This window comes from Engystomops pustulosus, chromosome 7 (assembly GCF_040894005.1).
Source record: "Engystomops pustulosus chromosome 7, aEngPut4.maternal, whole genome shotgun sequence".
Classification (NCBI taxonomy): Eukaryota; Metazoa; Chordata; class Amphibia; order Anura; family Leptodactylidae; genus Engystomops; species Engystomops pustulosus.
In genome coordinates, this window is record NC_092417.1 from 23,234,687 (window position 1) to 23,259,345 (window position 24,659).

The window sequence follows — 24,659 nt, forward strand, 5'->3', positions numbered from 1 at the left end:
GAGTTCACTGATCTCTTCCTGGTGCATGTGAGTACGGCCCGTGCGACCAATTTTTTTTTTAAATGCGGCGTTTTTTCCGAATCCGTCGGGTTTTCGTTCGGCCACGCCCCCCGATTTCCGTTGCGTGCATGCCAGCGCCGATGCGCCACAATACGATCGCGTGTGCCAAAAACCTGGGGCAACACAGGGAAAATCGGCGCTAATCGGAAATATTCGGGTAACACGTCGGGAAAACGCGAATCGGGCCCTTAGTAAATGACCCCAATATGTACATAGCAGTGCACATCAGCTACAGCACACAACTGAGCTAGCAGCTCAGAAAGTAATGTTGGGGGAGGGGGTAGCAGAACAGAAGGACTAGGAATCTCTCATCCCTACTTCCTGCCATCTGCTTTCCCCATGTGGTCAGCAGCTGTATGTGTGTGTATATGGTGTATGGTGTGTATATACAATACATGTGTGTATATATTGCTATATGTCTGTATATGGTACTGTAGGTATTTGTGTAGATGCTGTTTTTGTGTATTTATAGTATGTATATGCTGTATGAGTGAATAGTGTATATACACTATATGTGTGTGTATTTGATGTGTATACTATATGCATGAGTGTATAAATATATATATGAGTACATAGCTGTGTATAAATGTGTGTGTATGAAAGTAGAATAGTATGTGTGTGTATATGAGTATATAAATGTGTTTATATATGGGTGTATACATTTGTGTGATTGTATAAACATGTGAGTGTACAAATATGCATTTTCTAAGGGGAAGGGGGGCCCCATTCAGAAGTTTGCATAAAAAAATTCCAGTCATGTGAAAATGAGATGAGCCAAGTTTAGAGGCCAGAAGCGGAAGAGTCACTTTAGAAGCCCCTATCTTCAGTTCGATAGCTCCTAGGAACATGTTTTCACAGTAAAGATAAGAATCTAATCTTTTAGATCACATCGGGCCTGTGGCTCTGTGATCTACAGAACCAGAGATGCAGACAGCTGGCCGGAAATGAGAGCTGCAGATGAAGATCCAGTTTCTGCATTTTTGATTCTGTAGCTCACAGAACGACAATCCTGATGCCATCTGAAAGAATGAGCTTCTTATCTTTAATATGTCACCAAAAGCAGAACCGGAAATAGAGTGTCCAAAGTGACCCCCCCTGCAGCCTCTAAACTTGACTGACCTATGGAAAAATATGACTTTTCCCTATTTCTAGGTAATTAATAGCATCATCCTACAAAATCCTCCTAATAAAAAAGGGACCCCTGTTAGTCTGATAGTCCGTGAAAGGGCATTCCAGAGAATTGGTGTGGCTCGGGAGAAGTCCTGTAGATGTGCATGAGAGGTTCAAATTCTTATATTTGTTACCCGTGGGCTCCTTGCTTTTAAAATCAACTTATGAAATTATGTTAATGAACCTGAAGAGCTCTGGGGCAGTGTTACCAGGGCCCATGTGTGCTGTAACTTCACTGGCTGTTAGACTGTACAGGAAGCACTTTCCTCCTCCCACCGTGTGAGATTGCATCAGGCTAAGGGAGGGGGGAAGTGCTGAGGGAGCAGGGGGAGATGGATTTTGATGGTATATTTCCTTTAATAGACACTTGGTGGCGCTTCAGGGAAATCAGAACAGTTAAATCTGTTGAAATATTAGAAAACTCTCAATGTGCCTGCTGTATGGTCTGCAGATAGGATGATGGACCACAATTGGTGAATGGATTAGTGTTATATTATGTACAGTGTAAAATCTATAAAATAGTTGTGATCACGCACCATGACGCCAGTTGTCCCCCTGCTGGTGATGTTGGGCACTGTACTGGGGTTTGGTAGTCAGCCCAAGGCCTGATGGTCTGTCGTCCCCTGAAATGAAATCACATTTTAGATTCATTACATATCCTATATAAATATATATGCACATATATAGGACCAGAGCAATGGAGGAACTACCCCCATAGCAGCCATAGCGGCACCTGCTAAAGGGGAAGAGGTGGAGTGTGCAGCAGATATGTGTGAGTATCTGGCTGCAGGCAGGGCACAGCAATGAGGTCTAGCAGAGCCCCTGCATACATGTTATCTAGCAATTCACATTTATTATCTGCTACACAGTCTCTTCAGACTGTTAGCCCCGCCCACACAGCAGTTTCTGCTGTTAGCCACTCCCACACAGCAGTTTCTGCTGCTAACCACTCCCACACAGCAGCTTCTGCTTCTAGCCACTCCCACACAGCAGCTTCTGCTGCTAGCCCCGCCCACACAGCAGCTTCCTCTCCTGACTACGCTTCCCCACCCCCTGTGAAATGCTGTCACAGACCTGTGCTGTAGTCAGAGGAGAGAGAAGGAAGAGGAAGCCATGGAAGACACAGAGAAGACCCCTGTCCACTTCCCCTATAACAATGGACTATAGTAATGTGATATAAGAAGCTGCCTGAATGCAATGATAAAAAACCTGGAGGGGGTGTTCGGCCATGTACAGACATTACGCTTAACTTGCATTTGAAACGCATTGGGAGTTAGTCTTCCCCAAATTTACATGCATTAAGACCTAAACTTTTGCCTCCTGGAGGGCTAACTGTCCCCTGTGGTGCCCAGTATATTGGCACATCACTACAGAGGTAATGCCCTGGAGTTGGGGTGTTTATGCTAACTGGACCCAGTTTGGATTGATCATTGTAGCAATTCAGGCATTCATTCTACTGGCCAGCACTCAACCAAGTGTCGTGGACACAAAGAGATTGCATTAAATTGGACTGCCCATGCAGCAGAGCCAATCCGGCTCCTCTACTGAAAGGACATTGATTCCAGCCACACAACCACCGGTCCAAGGCTGAACATATAATACTAACACAGCCACCAGCTGACAGACCTGCTGCCCTCCAGGGTTACCAGCTTGTTACCCTGTTGCCATTGGGGTTCGTCACAATAAACTGAATTGTGAGTTATTTAAAAAACCCTCTTCATTGTCTTGCTTCACCCTGCTGGCCCATGATGAGGGGTGGATGAGGCCTACCGCGATACACGCTTTAGACCACTGCCAAGCCAGCCACTCCCATCCTAGCCTAAAAACTGCCCTCCATCTGCACACATCTACATCCATGACCTGTCAGCCCCGGTTTGCATATACTGTACAATTACTGGGCGTCCCAGAAAAAAAGGTTTGCTACGGCCAATATCGTATGGATAGGGCACCAATATCACCAACACGCAAAAACCCCTTTAATCGTCATAGACTGTAAAGAGTCTATTAAGAGTCGCTATTGGTTTGGAGGCCCTCTCCTGTGTATTTATCTTACTGGACACTGTGTAATTCTTTATTTGTCCAGTGGTGGCTCTGCAGGGCAATCACAACAGTTTACTATTAGAAAGCATTCTCACTACCTACTTTAAGGTTAGTATGATGGATTTGTTCTATATTATGTTTTATTATACAGGCAGTCCCCGGGTTACATACAAGATAGGTTCTGTAGGTTTGTTCTTAAGTTGAGTTTGTATGTAAGTCGGAATCGTATACTTTATTATTGTAACCCCAGTCAAAAATTTTTTGGTCTCTGTGATAATTGGATTTTAAAAATGTTGGGTTGTCATAAGAACCAGGATAACAATAAAGCTTCATTACAGACACCTGTGATAACTGTTATAGCTGTTTATTGTAGTCTAGGACTAAAGTACAGTAAATTACCAACATCCAGAGGTCCGTTTGTAACTAGGGGTCGTATGTAAGTCAGGTGTTCTTAAGTAGGGGACCGCCTGTACTTTATGTACATTGTAAAATCTATAAAATAACTTACCATGGCGCCAGTGCTTCACCTGCTGGTGATGATGGACACTGTAAGGGGGTTTAGTAGTCAGCCCAAGGCCTGATGGTCTATCATCCTCTGAAAGGAAATCAGCTTGTATTTATTACATATCCTCACTATGTATATATATAAATACATACAATGTATACATGCAGAGTCCCTGATGACCAAGAGGTGAGGACTCACATTACACCAGCCCCCAATGTGTGAGAGGCGGAGACTCACATAACACCAGCCTCTGATGTATGAGAGGAGGGGGCTTACATTATACCAGCCCCTGATGTGTGAGAGGCGGGGACTCGCATTACACCAGCCCCCGATGACCAAGAGGTGGGGACTCACATTACACCAGCCCCTGATGTGTGAGAGGCGGGGACTCACATTACACCAGCCCCCGATTTTTAAGAGGCGGAGACTCACATCATACCAGCCCCTGATGTGTGAGAGGCGGGGACTCACATTACACCAGCCCCTGATGTATGAGAGGAGGGGGCTTACATTACCCCAGTCCCTGATGTATGAGAGGAGGGGCTTACATTACACCAGCCCCTGATGTGTGAGAGGCGGGGACTCACATTACACCAGCCCCTGATGTATGAGAGGAGGGGGCTTACATTACACCAGCCCCTGATGTGTGAGAGGCGGGGACTCTCATTACACCAGCCCCTGATGTGCGAGAGGTGGGGACTCACATTACAAGAGCCCCCGATGTGTGAGAGATGGGGACTCGCATTACACCAGCCCCCGATGACCAAGAGGTGGGGACTCACATTACGCCAGCCCCCGATGACCAAGAGGTGGGGACTCACATTACACCAGCCCCTGATGTGTGAGAGACGGGGACTCACATTACACCAGCCCTCGATGACCAAGAGGTGGGGACTCACATTACACAAGCCCCTGATGTGTGAGAGGCGGGGACTCACATTACACCAGCACCTGATGTGTGAGAGACGGGGACTCGCATTACACCAGCCCTCGATGACCAAGAGGTGGGGACTCACATTACACCAGCCCCTGATGTGTGAGAGACGGGGACTCGCATTACACCAGCCCTCGATGACCAAGAGGTGGGGACTCACATTACACAAGCCCCCGATGACCAAGAGGTGGGGACTCACATTACACCAGCCCCCGATGACCAAGACGTGGGGACTCACATTACACCAGCCCCCGATGACCAAGAGGTGGGGACTCGCATTACACCAGCCCTCGATGACCAAGAGGTGGGGACTCACATTACACAAGCCCCTGATGTGTGAGAGGCGGGGACTCACATTACACCAACCCCTGATGTGTGAGAGACGGGGACTCGCATTACACCAGCCCCTGATGTGTGAGAGACGGGGACTCGCATTACACCAGCCCTCGATGACCAAGAGGTGGGGACTCACATTACACCAGCCCCTGATGTGTGAGAGACGGGGACTCGCATTACACCAGCCCTCGATGACCAAGAGGTGGGGACTCACATTACACCAGCCCCTGATGTGTGAGAGGCGGGGACTCACATTACACCAGCCCCTGATGTGTGAGAGGCGGGGACTCACATTACACCAGCCCCTGATGTGTGAGAGGCGGGGACTCACATTACACCAGCCCCTGATGTGTGAGAGATGGGGACTCACATTACACCAGCCCCCGATGTGTGAGAGATGGGGACTCACATTACACCAGTCCCTGATGTATGAGAGGAGGGGCTTACATTACACCAGCCCCTGATGTGTGAGAGGCGGGGACTCACATTACACCAGCCCCTGATGTATGAGAGGAGGGGGCTTACATTACACCAGCCCCTGATGTGTGAGAGGCGGGGACTCTCATTACACCAGCCCCTGATGTGCGAGAGGTGGGGACTCACATTACAAGAGCCCCCGATGTGTGAGAGATGGGGACTCGCATTACACCAGCCCCCGATGACCAAGAGGTGGGGACTCACATTACGCCAGCCCCCGATGACCAAGAGGTGGGGACTCACATTACACCAGCCCCTGATGTGTGAGAGACGGGGACTCGCATTACACCAGCCCTTGATGACCAAGAGGTGGGGACTCACATTACACAAGCCCCTGATGTGTGAGAGGCGGGGACTCACATTACACCAGCCCCTGATGTGTGAGAGACGGGGACTCGCATTACACCAGCCCTCGATGACCAAGAGGTGGGGACTCACATTACACCAGCCCCTGATGTGTGAAAGACGGGGACTCGCATTACACCAGCCCCTGATGTGTGAGAGGCGGGGACTCACATTACACCAGCCCCTGATGTGTGAGAGGTGGGGACTCACATTACACCAGCCCCTGATGTGTGAGAGGCGGGAACTCACATTACACCAGCCCCTGATGTGTGAGAGATGGGGACTCACATTACACCAGCCCCCGATGTGTGAGAGATGGGGACTCACATTACACCAGCCCCTGATGTGTGAGAGGCGGGGACTCACATTACACCAGCCCCTGATGTGTGAGAGGCGGGGACTCACACTACACCAGCCCCCATTGTGTGAGAGATGGAGACTCACATTACACCAGCCCCCGATGACCAAGAGGTGGGGACTCACATTACACCAGCCCCTGATGTGTGAGAGGCGGGGACTCACATTACACCAGCCCACGATATGTGAGAGGCAGAGACTGACATTACACAGGCCCACGATATGTGAGAGGCAGAGACTGACATTACACAGGCCCACAATGTGTGAGAGGTGGAGACTGACATTACACAGGCCCACGACATGTGAGAGGCGGAGAATGACATTACACAGGCCCACAATATGTGAGAGGCGGAGACTCACATTATACCTGCCCCCGATGACTAAGAGGTGGGGACTCACATTACACAAGCCCCTGATGTGTGAGAGGTGGGGACTCACATTACACCAGCCCCTGATGTGTGAGAGACGGGGGCTCACATTACACCATCCCCCAATGTGTGAGAGGCAGGGACTCACATTACACCCGCCCCCGATGTGAGATAGGCGGAGACTCACATTACACCAGCCTCTGATGTGTGAGAGGAGGGGACTTACATTACACCAGCCCCGATGTGTGAGATGCAGGGACTCACATTACACCAGCCCCCGAAGTGTGAGAGGCGGGGACTCACATTACACCAGCCCCTGATGTGTGAGAGGCAGGGACTCACATTACACCATCCCCCAATGTGTGAGAGGCAGGGACTCACATTACACCATCCCCCAATGTGTGAGAGGCAGGGACTCACATTACATCCGCCCCTGATGTGAGATAGGCGGAGACTCACATAACACCAGCCCCCGATGTGTGAGATATGGGGACTCACATTAAACCAGCCCCCAACGTGTGAGAGGCGGGGGCTCACATTACACCAGCCCCTGATGTGTGAGAGGCGGGGGCTCACATTACACCATCCCCCAATGTGTGAGAGGCAGGGACTCACATTACACCCGCCCCCGATGTGAGATAGGCAGAGACTCACGTTACACCAGCCTCCGATGTGTGAGAGGAGGGGACTTACATTACACCAGCCCCCGATGTGTGAGATGCAGGGACTCACATTACACCAGCCCCCGATGTGTGAGAGGCGGGGACTCACATTACACCAGCCCCTGATGTGTGAGAGGTGGGGACTCACATTACACCATCCCCCAATGTGTGAGAGGCAGGGACTCACATTACATCCGCCCCTGATGTGAGATAGGCGGAGACTCACATAACACCAGCCCCCGATGTGTGAGATGTGGGGACTCACATCACACCAGCCCCCAACGTGTGAGAGGCGGGGGCTCACATTACACCAGCCCCCAACGTGTGAGAGGCGAGGACTCACATTACACCAGCCCCTGATGTGTGAGAGGCGGGGGCTCACATTACACCATCCCCCAATGGGTGAGAGGCAGGGACTCACATTACACCCGCCCCCGATGTGAGATAGGCGGAGACTCACGTTACACCAGCCTCCGATGTGTGAGAGGAGGGGACTTACATTACACCAGCCCCCGATGTGTGAGATGCAGGGACTCACATTACACCAGCCCCCGATGTGTGAGATGCAGGGACTCACATTACACCAGCCCCCGATGTGTGAGAGGCGGGGACTCACATTACACTAGCCTCCGATGTGTGAGAGGCGGGGACTCACATTACACCAGCCCCCAATGTGAGATAGGCGGAGACTCACATAACACCAGCCCGCGATGTGTGAGATGCAGGGACTCACATTACACCAGCCCCCAACGTGTGAGAGGCGGGGACTCACATTACACCAGCCCCCAACGTGTGAGAGGTGGAGACTTACATTACACCAGCCCCCGAAGAGAACACAAAACTACTACTTCCATGTTGTTGTTCCTGGCTTACACTGAATATAGTTTCTACATTAAAAATTTGATTCTCCCACCTCGCCCCTGGAGGTGAAAATACAGGGTCAACTTTAGATTTTTAAGACATAGTCATCACATTTGGTTTTCCATCCGATATGTATTTCTCAAGATATTCCCATTTTTAAACAATTTTTCCCCATATTGATTACAGCGCCAATCATCAATGAAAATGACAGGAACTGTAGTTTGAATAAATGCAATTTTCCCCTGGGGAATCCAAAATAAAATATGGCAGCTCCCAATTAAGATTTAAAAGATGCTGACCACCCACCCCACGTCCAGGTAGCGGGGTTAGAGGGCAAAGTTTGATATCATTGGACAGAATTTAGAAAAATATTTCACACATATATTTTTAGTTTTTCAATCCAATGTGTATTTCGCAAGATATTCCACCGTCCCAACCTTGTTGTTACACCCTGTCTATATGGCACCAGTAGATTGGAGAGATCACTATACTATACTACAGTGTATGTAAGAATAAATATAATACCGTCATGATCCTCTTCACACTTCTCTTCATACCTCTTCCTCCATCCTTTCTTATATGGCATGCTCCATGGTGGGTAGTCATCTGAAAGAAAGGGTATATTTATATATATGTATAACTAGCTGTAGGTCCTGGCATTTCCCAGGATGGTAAATAACTCCTCTTAGCTATACCAAAATAGAATGGGTTAACACATTCTATTAGTTAGTCTTTCTGACTACATCTGACTCACTGTTTCTGTCTCTCTCTGACTGTCTCTCTGACTGTCTCTCTGACTGTCTCTCTGACTGTCTCTGACTGATGGCCTCTGATTTACTGTCTTTCTCTGACTGCCTATCTCTGTCTGTCTCTGACCATGTCTGACTGTCTCTAACTGTCTCTGACCGTTTCTGTCTGACTGTCTCTGACCGTATCTGTCTCTGAATGTGTCTGACCATCACTGACTGTCTCTGAATGACATTGGGGGTCATTAACTAAGGGCCCGATTCGCGTTTTCCCGCCGTGTTACCCGAATATTTCCGATTTGCCCTGAATTGCCCCGGGATTTTGGCGCACGTGATCGGATTGTGGCGCATCGCCGCTGGCATGCACGCAACGGAAATCGGGGGGGGGGGGGGCGGGCGAACAAAAACCAGACGGATTCCGAAAAAAAGCGCATTTTAAAAAAAAAAGTGGCGCTTACCTTAACTCGGTCTGGCTTGGTGAAGATCAGTGCACTCCGGGGAACTCCACCGCAGCAGCGCCACCTGGTGGACGTCGGAGGAACTGCCTTAGTGAATCCCGGCCGGACCCGAATCCACCGCAGAGAACGCGCCGCTGGATCGTGAATGGACCGGGTAAGTAAATCTGCCCCATTTTTTTTTTTTTTAATGCGGCGGTTTTTCCGAATCCGTCGGGTTTTCGTTCGGCCACTCCCCCGATTTGCGCCGCGTGCATGCCGGCGCCGATGTGCCACAATCCGATCGCGTGCGCCAAAATCCCGGGGCAATACAGGGAAAATCGGCGCAAATCGGAAATATTCGGGTAAAACGTCGGGAAAATGAGAATCGGGCCCTTAGTAAATGACCCCCTTGTGTAGTCTGTAGCAATAGAAGCGCATGGAATGTACATGTATGTAAAGCAGCTAAAGTTGTACATTACCAAGTCTATGGTAGAAGAACGCTGCTCTGCCGCCATCTAGTGGCTATTTTGATAAACTACAAATTTAGTATGGAAAAGAAATAAATTACTTACTTACCATAGAACACGTCATGATAACCCTTGTCTTCCGGGTAATATCGGTCATAGTCTGTGTACCAGTATTTTCTCCTCCATCTCTGTCCATCTTTATGATGATCCCCTGAAATGACATTGGGGCTAATTTATTAAGAGTCGCCCTACTCACTTTCATCAAACTTTGTGGCGTTTTTGGGGGTTTGCGCGGCTCGAGCAGGTATTTAACAGGTGTCTGCTGTGAGATTGTGTTACACTTTTTTTCACTGTTTTGTTTTTGCACCTCATTTGTCTTTGGTCGTTTTAGCTCTTTGTCAAATGCAGGGGTTTTTTTTATTTGCTAATTAAAAAAAAAGGCGCAATTTGTTGCGCAAATCATACTATTGCCATTCCCAAGCATGTTCAGGACTGGCGTGTTAATGCGCAATTATTTGTGCCCATAGTATATTAAATCGGGCACATACATCTGTAAAGAGGCGCGATGTAATGACAAATAGGACGCAACGACACACGGCAAATTGAGGCGTAACATGCCTAAAAAAACCCCGCAAAGTAGGCGGAAAACAGCCATTAAGCAGCAAAAAGGCGAAAAAACACCAACAGAAGGAAAAGATAAATGACCCCCATAATACTCATTCCATAATGCATTTCATTGTATTCCCGGCCTTGGGTTGGCGTGCACCCTCCCCCGCACCCCACCCATATTGGGGATTATAATTGTGCTGCTTGAAACTTTCTTTATGTAGATAGACAGGAGTGAATGTAAGAATGAATGTAATACCATCATGCTCCTCTTCACACTTCTCTTCATAACGCTTCCTCCATCCTTTCTTATAGGGTGTCCTCCATGGTGGATAGTCATCTGAAAGATCACATATATATAATGTACTCGCTGTCTTTCTCTCTATATCTGACTGTCTCTGTATCTCTTTGTCTCTGACTGACTGTCTCTGACCGTTTCTGTCTCTGACCATCTCTTTCAGTAACTGTCACTGACCTTTTCTGTCTCTGACCTTCTCTGTCTCTGACCATCTCTTTCAGTGACCATCTCTAACTGTCTCTTTCAGTAACTGTCACTGACCGTCTCTTTCGGTGACTGTCTCTGACCATCTCTTTCAGTGACTGTCTCTGACCATCTCTTTCAGTGACTGTCTCTGACCATCTCTTTCAGTGACTGTCTCTGACCATCTCTTTCAGTGACTGTCTCTGACCATCTCTTTCAGTGACTGTCCATGACCATCTCTTTCAGTGACTGTCTCTGACCATCTCTTTCAGTGACTGTCTCTGACCATCTCTTTCAGTGACTGTCTCTGACCATCTCTTTCAGTGACTGTCTCTGACCATCTCTTTCAGTGACTGTCTCTGACCATCTCTTTCAGTGACTGTCCATGACCATCTCTGTAAGTGACTGTCCATGACCATCTCTTTCAGTGACTGTCTCTGACCGTCACTCACACATAAGTGTCTTATTCTCATTGCCTACAGTAACCAATCAAAGCTGAGAGCTCATATGGATGACCTGTGGCAAAACAGCAACCAATTATGGCTTAGCTTCCAACTGCCACAGTAGCAGCAGCAGATAATGGCCCCTGTGTATGGTGGTTAATAAGTGAATTTTGTAAAGCGTTGGGGGAAAAATTTGGCTCAAACCCTAATCTATGACATTCCCTGAGTCCCTGAGAGCGTCTGTGCAAAATTTGGTGATTGTAAATGTATTGGTGCAGATTCCTTTACCAGTCATACATACATACACATAAACACACATACATACACATACACACACATACATACACATACACACACATACATACACATACACACACATACATACACATACACACACATGCATACACATACACACACATACATACACATACACACACATACATACACATACACACACATGCATACACATACACACACATGCATACACATACACACACATACATACACACACATACATACACATACACACACATACATACACATACATACACATACATACACATACACACACATACATACACATACACACACATGCATACACATACACACACATACATACACATACACACACATACATACACACACATGCATACACACACACACATACATACACACACATACATACACACACATACATACACATACATACACATACACACATACACACATACATACACATACACACACATACACACACACACATACATACACATACACTTAGCTTTATATATAAGATGAGTAGTGCACATCTGTAATTGTACACAATAACTAAAGCAGATAGAAGTAACACAGCAAAGAGAGTCCATTAGTAGTTACTTGTCAGACTGCAGGATCTGACTACACAGAGTTTGTTTGTAGTCTGTGGCCATGGAAGCGCATGGAATGTACTGTACTATTCACTATCAATGTATATAAAGCAGCCGCCACCAGTTCTCTCTATAGTCGGCTATAACGCTGTTCTGCCGCCATCTAGTGGCTATTTTGATAAACTACAAATTTAGTATGGAAAAGAAATAAATTACTTACTCACTTACCATAGAACACGTCATGATAACCCTTGTCCTCCGGGATATATCGGTCGTAGTCTGTGTACCAGTATTTTCTCCTCCATCTCTGTCCATCTTTATGATAATCCCCTGAAATGACATGGAATTCAATACTAAACTGATATAAATTGATAGATAAATAGATAGTTGATAATAATAATTCCTTTATTTATATAGCGCACACAGATTATGCAGCGCTGCACAGAGCTTGTCAGATCAGTCCCTGTCCCCAATGGGTCTCGCAATGTAATCTACCTACCAGTATGTTTTGGAGTGTGGGAAGAAACCGGAGGACCCGGAGGAAACCCACGCAAACATGGAGAGAACATACAAACTCTTGGCAGATGTTGACCTGGATGGGACTTGAACCTAGGTCCCCAGCACTGCAAGGCTGTAATGCTAACCACTGAGCCACCGTGCCTATGTAGGAGATTATCTAGTAATCACCTACCTCTGTAATGGTGCTTCGGGTAGGTGGTTCTCTCGGCTTTAGCTGGTGGATCATGAGTTGTTGTTGGACTCTGGCTGCTCTCCCCTTCCGTTCCATGTCCCGGAGTTGGGTTGCTCTCTGCGGATATTTGTGCTCCTTGTCCTGTAAACGTTGTAGGATTGAAAAAGTCACCAATATCAGTAAATCCTTGTTCTTCTGAAAGGCTCCTGATACATCTGTCACATGACATGGAGGATCGGGAAGGACACATCCTGTTAGTTGCACTTTGGGGCAGATTTACTTACCCGGTCCATTCGCGATCCAGCGGCGCGTTCTCTGCGGTGGATTCGGGTCTTCCAGCGATTCACTAAGGCAGTTCCTCCGACGTCCACCAGGTGGCGCTGCTGCGCTGAAGTCCGCCGAGGTCAACCGGAGTCCACGATCCATTGCTGGGTGAAGGTAAGCGCGTGTCCAGCGACACTTTTTTTTAAAAATCCCCCCCCCCGATTTCCGTCGCGTGCACAATCTGATCGCGTGCGCCAAAAACCCGGGCCAATTCAGGGAAAATCGGCGCAAAACTTGACAAATATTGCTACTTCTACAATGGAATCATTGCTGAGCGCGGCCCCCTATAATGAGGGGTACGAGATATAAGTACCTGGCTCATGGGCGGGTGCTGGCTGTGACTGACCTCCGCTCTTAGGCTTCTCCTCTCCAGTGTTGTCACCAACTGCTAGGGAAAAAAAAAATCTTTTGCATTTTTATTGTACTTTTTTGAGATTCAGCATTGTGTTACATCTTATATCGGCCCCATGTGTGGAATTAGGAACAATTTTCATTGCTAGTCCCCAAATAACTTATGTGGCTAAATATAGGTCAATCTGTGTGCCCTCTGTCCTGAGCACTGATGTACAGGTGCTCCAAAACTATCTGTGTTCAGGAAGGGAAGGGGGAGTACCGTGACTGCGGAGCCAGGGCCCCTATCCTGGCTGGGCCTGTGACTAGAGTCCCACTATTCCCCTCCTCTGTTTGTAACATTTCTCACAACTAAATGAAAATTTGCATAATTTATGCGTAATGGAGACACTGGACACAGGTATGACAGAAGGACAGTGAACCAACCCCCCAACAGCTCTGCCAGCTTTCCTCTGGATATTCTAGGGAGACGAGATAATCACAAAGACAGCCCCTCTCTGCACCAAATTGTGGACATGTAACAAGGCAGACAAACAAATAACACAAAGGGAAGGTCGTCAATATAGGTCACAACAGAGATGGTATATAAAGAACAGAATCGTATAAACAGAAGAATAGTCAAGAACGTAAGCCAAATGTCGAATAACAAGAAGTACAGACGTGTAGCTAGCAAAGAGCAGACAAGAAAGCTAAGAAGAAAGTCTCTAGCAATCAGGAGAGTGCACACAAGTCATTTATTAGAGGGGCGGAGCTCTGGGAATGAGAGAGTTAACCCTGAGAGAGCTTTTTGAGATTCAACAAGCAGTCTAGCCATAGAGCACTGTTCAGACTGCAGAATTAAAAGGACCAGATAGAATTCAGCATCTTCTCAGCCCGACCGTATGAAGTGCAGAAGACACTGCCGTAACAGTGCGCCAGTCCTAATCATTGGTAGTGCTGGAGGGAGATGCCCAGGTCCTGCATGTTGGAATACTTGGTGGCCAAACTAAAAACGGGACTACAACCTAATGATAAATAACCACCTGTTTTTATAACAGGAGATATAGAAATCCATCCGCATTCACTAAGCCTGGGGGTTGCAGGTGACCATAATGTAAAGTTCTATTATGGACCATCGGGGACCACCACCAAACTGTGTGTGGTGAGCTTAAAGTCAGACATCACCAACAATCTGCTCTACAGTATATTATCTATACACACAACACGTAAACCGGTTGTTACCTCCACAGATCACTTCTTTGCGCTTTTCATCATCGTCACAGGTAGCCATCTTTGATACACCACCTACACATGAAGGTATAACTTTTAGTAAACTTTACACTGAAAAGGTGATGCCATCTATTTTTGTGTATTGCCTGGATGTAGGGATGACGGCTGGTGGCCTGTAACCTCTCTTGGCAGGCCACAAGTTTCCTTTCTCCCTATCCTGGTCCCTGTTTCCTGTACTCTTGGTTAGCAGTTTACCAGAGCTGGACCTTGTTATACAACCTGTGGTTGACCAGTGGCTATGCTATACTAATCACTAGTAATAACCCTTGCTTGACCTGATCTTAGCTGTCCACCCTTGCCTACAGCTTTTACCAGGATCCTGCTTGACCTCTACTTGCCCTAACCTTGCCTGTCTTAGACTACTCTCTAACTTACCCCTGCTGCTTTGTGCCATTGCTGCCTAGGCTAGTTGCAAGTAATAGTACTAATCCTGTGATCTTGTGACAGAAAAGTCAAGTAGACCCCTCTATAGAGGTAGAAGGGTGGTATGGATGTTATAGAACCTGACTATACCATACCTGCTACATCCTTGTAAAAGTACATAACACTATATATACCCTAAACCAGTGGTGGCTAACCTATGGCACGGGTGCCAGAGGTGGCACTCAGAGCCCTTGCTGTGGGCACCCGGGCCATCGCCAGAGTTGACTCCAGGTATCTTCCTGCAGTCCCAGACAGCCCAGGACTTGCTGTGCACAGAGCTATTATAAAGTGACAGGACTACCTGGGACTACTGGAGGAGTGGGAAGGTGTGGGCAGATCTGGATTATCATGGTAGCTCCTGCCCCGGCCCTGACAATTCTTCCTGTTTATGGGACCTTGGAGGGAAGCTACAATGATCATCCAAATTTCTTCTACTTTCTGCTTTATTGGTGTCCTCAGGGTGCTGATGTGAATGAAAGCTGTGAAAGAAAAGGGAGTATTAAATGTGTTGGCACTGTTGCGATAAATAAGTGGGACTTGGTTGTAGTTTGGGCACTCGGTCTCTAAAAGGTTCTCCATCACTGTTCTATACCTTCAGGAGTCTCATCTTCACGCATTTCATTTTCTTCACAGATTGAGATCTTATAAATGTCTCCTAAAAAAAGAAGACAGACCAGTATTAGCTTAGGACTGTCCTAGTTTAATACCATAGAAGGTGCCTGAGTTATTAGCATTATCAATGTGTATAGTCTTTGGTGCATCAGACATGGATTTAAAAGTTGACCCTCGATAATCTAAACCAAGGATTATTACATATAAAACCAAAGACAATGGGGCAGATTTACTTATCCGGTCCATTCGCGATCCAGCGCCGCGTTCTCTGCAGTGGATTCGGGTCCAGCCGGGATTCACTAAGGTAGTTCCTCCGACGTCCACCAGGTGGCGCTGCTGCGCTGAAGTCCGCTGAGGCCCACTGGAATGCACTGAAGTTCACCGGCCTATTTCTAGTGAAGGTAAGCGCGAGTCCCGCAACACTTTTTTTTTTAAATGAGGCGGTTTTTCCGAATCTGTCGGGTTTTCATTCGGCCACGCCCCCCGATTTCCGTCGCGTGCATGCTAGTGCCGATGCGCCACAATCCGATCGCGTGCACCAAAATCCCGGGGCAATACAGGGAAAATTGGCACAAATCAGAAATATTCGGGTAACACGTCGGGAAAACGCGAATCGGGCCCTTAGTAAATGACCTCCAGTGAGTAAGCCGGGACTTACTGTTGATGGCACATCTTAATGTTCACTGTCAATAGTTGATCACTGGAAGGCCACAACCCTGCCCTTCCAACATTCAAAATAAATACCCATACCAGTAGTAAATACCTACCTGCAGATCGGCAGACGGCTAGGATGGCTTTCTCCTCCTCTTCTTCTTCTTGGGTCTTAACTCTTTCCTCCATTATAACTACAGAGTAATAAAAAATGTCAATGAAAGGTTCTAACTTGTCATCACAAACCGTCCTCTCCTACACAGAGGGTCACTTTTTTAGTACAGATATGGTTATAACTATCAACCCTCCAGCAGGATAGTCCTGGATTTGGGATCTGTCCTGTTGTCTCGGGCCAAGGGAGGAATATAGGTGTGAATGAAATGGTGATGCAGGGAGTTGACGATTCCATGCATCACCATGAAGCCTTTGCTGGTGCTGTTTGCGGCAGGGACTAGTAGTTGTGATGATATCATCCCACCTGGTGGCTTCAGAGCAGCGCACAGCAATTACTGATAAAGGAAGGGCTGCGGGGGAATGGGGAATATTGAGTATGTGATTTTCTTTTATTGTACAGAAACAAGGAAGGGAGGGCACAATATGAGGGGGACAAGAGAGGGGTCACAATGTGAACAGGGTGTGGAGCAATGAGTGGGAGTGTATAGACAGGTACAAGAGAGGGGAAGCCAAGAGAGCAGAACACAATGAGAGGGAGAGCAGAGAGGGGGGAGCACAATGAGAGTGGGGTATCACACAAAAAGGGCATTACACATTGTGGGGGCAATTGCTGTGGGTGTTGCATTGTGTGGGGATACTAAGGGAGTGGGATAAAGGGCAATAAGCCTGGTACAGCCAGGGGCACACCATCCTTGAGGAAAGTTGAGAAGATTGCCTCAGGCGGCACACCCTGCTGAATTCTGGGGGGCGGAAACTTAGAAGTTAGCATTCAAGGCAGCCAGGACATGTCACTTTAAAACAGTCCTGGCAGCTTAGAATTTCAGGAGGAGACGTCTGAGCAGAGGAGAGGGGGAGGACTTTCTTTCTGGCCTTCTTTCTGCTTATTCCAGACACTGCGTACTGTTCAGCGTCAGGATGTTCTGTGGAGGTAGAGATAATACAAAGTGTAATGCTGTAATGAGGTCTGTGAGGGTGCACTCACACGGCACATTTAACGCATGTGTTTCATAATGCAGAGGATCAGCTTAAGAGAAATTTGGCAAATTAAACGGCTGCTAACATTTGTGTATACAAAACGCAACCATACGTTTACAAAAAACATGTGCAGGAGGCGCCAGATTCATGAAGAACAGGCACCAGAAATCCTGAAATCCATAGTACACACTGCACATGGTATACACTGCACATGGTACACACTGCACATGGTACACACTGCACATGGTATACACTGCACATAGTACACACTACACATGGTATACACTGCACATGGTATACACTGCACATGGTACACACTGCACATGGTACACACTGCACATGGTATACACTGCACATAGTACACACTACACATGGTATACACTGCACATGGTATACACTGCACATGGTATACACTGCACATAGTACACACTACACATGGTATACACTGCACATGGTATAAACTGCACATGGTACACACTGCACATGGTATACACTGCACATGGTACACACTGCACATGGTATAAACTGCACATGGTACACACTGCACATGGTATACACTGCACATGGTATACACTGCACATAGTACACACTACACATGGTATACACTGCACATGGTATACACTGCACATGGTATACACTGCACATAGTACACACTACACATGGTACACACTGCACATGGTATACACTGCACATGGTATACACTGCACATAGTACACACTGCACATGGTATACACTGTACATGGTATAAACTGCACATGGTACACACTACACATGGTATACACTGCACATGGTATACACTGCACATAGTACACACTACACATGGTATACACTGCACATGGTATACACTGCACATGGTATACACTGCACATAGTACACACTACACATGGTACACACTGCACATGGTATACACTGCACATGGTATACACTGCACATAGTACACACTGCACATGGTATACACTGTACATGGTATAAACTGCACATGGTACACACTGCACATGGTATACACTGCACATAGTACACACTACACATGGTACACACTGCACATGGTATAAACTGCACATGGTACACACTGCACATGGTACACACTGCACATGGTATACACTGCACATAGTACACACTGCACATAGTACACACTGCACATGGTACACACTGCACATGGTACACACTGCACATGGTATACACTGCACATAGTACACACTGCACATAGTACACACTGCACATGGTACACACTGCACATGGTACACACTGCACATGGTATACACTGCACATAGTACACACTGCACATGGTATACACTGCACATAGTACACACTGCACATAGTACACACTGCACATGGTACACACTGCACATAGTACACACTGCACATAGTACACACTGCACATATCCAACTGATTCAGACTGAGCGCAGGATTTAACTTTCAAATTGTGTCGGACACCCTATGTTAAAGGTGCACCACAAAAAAGATGGTGAACTCCGGCGGACCTGAGCGGGTAAGCGACACATGCAGGATATCGGGCGCACGATCTTAGTGAATCGCCGCACACTGCATTATACACGGACAATGCTCTTTCATTGAACTCCTCCGCACCGGGTAAGTAAATGTGCCCCAATATATGTCCTCAACTCTTCCAAGCCAGTAGGACTGATGGACTGACATAATCTAGGCCTATATAACCCAAGTTAGAGATATATGCACAGAAATCTTGTTAGTAGCAGCAGGACTGTGTCATTTGGATTTAGTTTAGTTTGTAAGTAGCCCTGGTGTAATGTGGGAGCGAGCTCACACTGCTGTGCTCTTATCTCTCTGCACTGAACTGTCCATAGCTCATTGCTATAGTATTCAACCATAAGTCAGGAGGAGTAGCCGAGCAGCTTAATGCAGAGAACTAAGAGCACAGCAGTGTGAGGAATCACAATTCTATCATGTAATAGTTTGTGACATAAACATTTTTAAGATTTAGAAAAAAAGATGAGGCATTTACTGTCATCCAGTTCTTCTTCCTCCTCCTCCTCGTCTTCTTCATCCAGCAGGGGGATAATGACTGGCGGATGTTGGGGGGTGGTGATGTCGCTCTGCTCCTGGAGCTCTGACCCATACAGAGGGAGATAGTATCAGACTATGTATGATCCTTTCTGCAACTACTACTAGGGTGGGCACAGAGTACATTTGCAGTTTATTAGGCAGAAGCCTTAATATAAGGTAGGTAGATATTTGGAATTCTCTAAAGTTCCCAATTTCTTGATATTAGCTACATCAGTCTAAATCAAAAACTCTTCTAAAGGGGGTGTCTCACTTTCCAAAAGTTTTCAAAAGTTTCCAAAAAAAAGATCCAGTGACTGTGATAATCGTTTATCCATGGCCTCCTTCCTTCTAAGGTCAACTCTTTAAATTATGCTAATGAGCCAGAAGGGCTTTGTTAGTTGTTCGCAGAGCCCCTCCATGTGGTAGCCTTAAAGGCTGTTACACTGTGCAGGAGCACACCCCCTCCCACTATGTGAGATTACAGCAGGCAAAGGAATGGGGGAAGTGCTCCTTGCACACTGTAACAGCCTGTGAAGCTGCAGCACAGAGGGCCTAAGTAACACCCCCCCCCCCAGAGCCCTTCATCCTCATTAGCATAATTGTAAAAGTTGATTTTGAAAGGAAGGAGGTGATGGATAACAAATATAAGAACATTAGCACAGTCTCGGTGCCTGGATCTGTGTAATGTCCCTGTTTTATCATGATGGATTTTGATGGAAACCTGTCACCAGGGACCTCATTTTTCACTAAAGACAGATTGTAAAAGCCCATGACACCTGCAGTGCAAATCTGCCTTTCTGCCTTTTCTAATTTACATTACAATATAATTGTGTGTTATAACTTACTCTTGCTCCATGACAAAATCCTGGGGTAGTCACAGGGGTTGGGCTTTGGTTTGGATGCATTTCAAAAAACAACATGTGACTTGTCTGAGCTGCAGGCTGCCTCCATCTTTGTGCTCCTGTACAGCTTGTCCCTCCCCCACTGATGTCAGGCTCACCAGGCTGTGACCTCTGAGAAGAAGCAGGAGGTGGAGCTAGACAGGAGCACAAAGGTGGGGGCCAAGCTCTGAGGAGGGAGTAACACAGACAAGCCACATGTTGTTTTTTGAAATGCATCCAAACCAAAGTCCAGCCCCTGTGACTACCTCAGGATTTTGTCAGGGTTCAAGGTAAGTTATAACACACAATTATGTTTAATGCAAATGCTTAGAAAAGGCAGAAAGGCAGATTTGTACTGCAGGTGTCATGTGCTTCTCTATCCTGTCTTTAGTGAGAAATGAGGTCCCTGGTGACAGGTTCCCTTTAAGTAGAGAAACTAAAGTGCAGTACCAGACACATCCTGTTAACAAGCGGGGGCGATGTTTTGGTAAAATAAAACAAGCTGAGCATCCTTACCACTAGTCGGTGGGATGTACAGACCCTGTATAGTCCTTGGCAATAGATGATAAAAGCTACATGACTTTTTCTGGCACCCGATCTGCCGCGTCTCCCAGTAGCACTGCATTATGGGAAGAGATGATAGGTTAAGACAATTTCCAGAAAGACTGAATGCATAGTGTAATAATTATATAACAGGGGGAGGGAATTGTATACAATGCAGGTTTATAAAGAATGTGTGTGGGGGAGGAATAATCCAGCATGTGGATACATTGTAGCTTGCAGGATAACAGCCATATGATTGTATAGTGAGTTACTGGTCCGTGTCGTCACCTCTGACTTTCCCTTTAAGTGATGCTTCTCCGGTCAAATCTGATTCTTTCCTTCCTACCTGAGAGCAGTGCATTATGGGAGCCCGGATGGCAGTTACACAGCCAGAGCTCAGACACTTGGGCGCATGACTATAACTGTACACCAAGGGAGAAACCTACAGCATGTCCAGCAGGAGAGCGGATAAGTATATGCTGCAAGCCTACTCCCTGTATTGAGTTCCCCTATTACCTCTCTATAGAGTCCCCCTACTCCCTCTCTATAGAGTCCCCCTACTCCCTCTCCATAGAGTCCCCCTACTCCCTCTCTATAGAGTCCCCCTACTCCCTCTCTATAGAGTCCCCCTACTCCCTCTCTATAGAGTCCCCCTACTCCCTGTATGGAGTTCCCCTATTACCTCTCTAAAGAGTCCCTCTACTCCCTCTCTAAAGAGTCCCCCTACTCCCTCTCTATAGAGTCCCGCTACTCCCTCTCTAAAGAGTCCTCTTGTCTCTCTCTATTGAGTTTCCATATTACCCCTTTATAGAGTCCTTCTACTCCCTCTCTATTGAGTCCCCCTACTGCCTATCTATTTAGTTCCCCATTTTACCTCTCTATTGAGTTCCCCTATTGCCTCTCTATAGAGTCCCCCTACTCCCTCTCTATTGAGTTCCCCTATTACCTCTCTATTGAGTCTCCATACTCTCTATTGAATTCCCTAATATCTCTCTATTGAGTCCCCCTACTCCCTCTCTATTAAGTCTCCATACTACCTATCTATTCAGGCCTTCTACTCCCTATCTATTGAGTTCTCTTATTACCGCTTTATTGATTTTCCTACTGCCTCTCTATTGAGTCCTCCTACTTCTTATCTATTGAGTCCTCCTACTTCTTATCTATTGAGTCCCCCTACTCCCTCACTATTAAGTCCCCCTACTCCCTCACTATTAAGTCCCCCTATTCCCTCACTATTGAGCCCTCCCACTCCCTATCTATTGATCCCCCCCCCCTTACTCTGTTTACATTGAATTCCCTTATTTAACTCTTTATTGAGTCCTCCTACTCTCACTGAATTTAATATCAAGTGCATCCTCACTCTATAAATGGTAAGACTAGGTAAAATGATCTAATTAAATATTTTCACACTCTATACTCAATTTCCAACATGTTACTTACATGTTAGTGACTCTGAACAACATATTATAAGAACAAATTCAGTGGTAAGACCAAATCATCTCTATGTTATTTGTTATATAACCCATATTGTGGACTGTGCTGTAGGGGAGCTGCTGCAGGGAAACGGGGAAAGGTGAGTATCTGCGTTTATTATTTTACTGTGGGGGCACAATATGAGGGGGAACTGCTGCAGGTAAAATAGGAGGGGGAATCTGCCAGAGGGGAAAATTAGAGAGGGAGCTTTTGTAGGGTTAAAAAGAGGTGGAGCTGCTGGGAGAGGCAAAATATATGGAAGTTGCTGCTGGGGCAAAATGAGAATGGGGGTTGCTGGGGGCACAATTTGAGGGGAAGCTGCTATGGGATAACAATAAGAGGGGGAGGTTCTGAGGGGGGTCACAATAAGAGGCAGAGTAGCTGGGGGCAAAAAATAGGGGGAACTGCTGGGTGGCAAAAAGAGGAGGAACTGCTGGTGCACAATATAAGGGGGCTTTGATATTCGGGACCTGGGGGCACAATATTGGGGCTACAAAGTGACAGGGAGCTGGGGGGACACAGTTTGAGGCGGAGATGGAGGCATAATGAGGGAAATTATACTGTGTGGGGGTGGAGAAAGGCATGGCTAAGGATAAAAAATTTCACCGGCACGTATAGAGCACCACATCTTTAGTCCCTCTTTCTCTGCTATGAAAGTTGGGGGGGGGGGGGTATGCCCATGGTTTGAATTTGTGAAACAGTACTGATTCTTTAATGTACAATATATGACAAACTCAAAAATTATAAAAAAGGCAATATTTTTATTAGTATATAGTATAGGATAGGACAGTAGACCTCCCCTTTAAGAAAACTGGATACCACGTGACTACTCACATTTACATATATATTCTGTACAGTCAGTCCTGTCATTGGCCCACAGCACTATGTGTGTAATAGTCAGTAGGGGGAGCTCTACAGGAGAGCAGTTTAGTCAACGGTTCCGGAATGTGATCTGCACTCGGCTCATCGAGTCTGACTCTCAAGGATTATGACATATCTGATGATGTCATAATGTGACAGATGGCATTTGATTTTATCTCCTGACATCAGTTTTATTGCCACGAATTATCACTTCTTATAACTTTGTGCTGTGTAGGTCCTTGGCTACTCCTCCTACAAATGTTAGAATAAATTAACAAGTGGGGTGTTATATTTTTGGAAGTGTGTCCATACAAATGTCCAATCAGTTGTGAATTTGTACAGACAAACCACTGTGATAATGGTGAAAGGTTACACCCAGTTGTCCATTAGTTAGTAAATCTGCTTAACCTACTCTGGCTCCTGTTTCCCATAACCCTCCAGTCCTTCCCTTTTTAGGGTCTATATACAGCTGGAAGATTGGGGAGTCATGAGACCCGTTTCCAATGAGCGGCTTCCATGGACCATTTGGATGTCACTTTCTTTGACCAAGGACATGTCACTTCCTTCGTTGTAACCGTGCGGGAGGAGGTCACATATCAATGTTCCCAGAATTTCCAGCTGGACGCAGAGCCGGAAACATAATGCAGCAGTCAAAGCCCTTTAAGTTTCTGAAATATTGGGGGTAATTTACTAAGGGCCCGAATCACGCAATTACGTCGGGTATCCCGACGATTTCCGATATGCGCCAAATTCCTCCGGGATTTTGGCACGCGCGATTGGATTTCAACGGGTTGCCTGCAACGGAAATCGGAAAACCCGACGGATTCAGAAAAACCGCAGTATTTAAAAAAAAGTGTGGCTTGACACGTGCATACCTGCACCAGGAAGAGGATGGTGAACTCCAGCGGACCTCGGCACAGCAGCGACACCTAGTGGATATCGGCGCATGGACCTTAGTGAATCCCGGCAGAACATGAATCAGCGTCGGAGAACCCGCCGCTGGATCGCGACTGGACCGGGTAAGTAAATGACCCCCATAATCTGGTATTATAAAGTAGTGCCCCTCTTGTGTAATGGCAATGCTTGGTACTGCAGCTCATTGTTAGCTGCCAACCCTAAAGCTATTCATGTAGCCTGGTTTATAGCAGAGCTGCAGCATAAGAGGGGTTAAAGGGGTTGTCCACTTTCAGCATTTGATTAATATGGTTTGTGTAATTTTCCAATATACTTTCCGTATTAATACCGCA

At 46.7% G+C, this 24,659-nt stretch overlaps 1 protein-coding gene across 1 annotated transcript in view; it reads right to left on the reverse strand.

Annotated features, from left to right (window-relative positions):
- The window catches only part of LOC140070085 (uncharacterized), a 39,566-nt gene extending 18,036 nt beyond the window's left edge, over positions 1 to 21,530 (reverse strand). Inside the window, exons 1-14 of the mRNA XM_072116417.1 lie at positions 21,425 to 21,530; positions 21,052 to 21,154; positions 19,614 to 19,718; positions 16,599 to 16,676; positions 15,812 to 15,874; positions 14,749 to 14,811; positions 13,490 to 13,564; positions 12,853 to 12,993; positions 12,390 to 12,491; positions 10,631 to 10,711; positions 9,875 to 9,976; positions 8,641 to 8,721; positions 3,779 to 3,865; positions 1,767 to 1,853 (exon numbers count right to left, since the gene is read on the reverse strand). Of these exons, the coding sequence (XP_071972518.1) occupies positions 1,767 to 1,853; positions 3,779 to 3,865; positions 8,641 to 8,721; positions 9,875 to 9,976; positions 10,631 to 10,711; positions 12,390 to 12,491; positions 12,853 to 12,993; positions 13,490 to 13,564; positions 14,749 to 14,811; positions 15,812 to 15,874; positions 16,599 to 16,676; positions 19,614 to 19,718; positions 21,052 to 21,154; positions 21,425 to 21,439 (1,183 nt within the window). The 5' untranslated portion in view covers positions 21,440 to 21,530. The remainder of the gene's footprint in view (positions 1 to 1,766; positions 1,854 to 3,778; positions 3,866 to 8,640; positions 8,722 to 9,874; positions 9,977 to 10,630; positions 10,712 to 12,389; positions 12,492 to 12,852; positions 12,994 to 13,489; positions 13,565 to 14,748; positions 14,812 to 15,811; positions 15,875 to 16,598; positions 16,677 to 19,613; positions 19,719 to 21,051; positions 21,155 to 21,424) is intronic.
- Between the last annotated feature and the right edge of the window lie 3,129 nt (positions 21,531 to 24,659).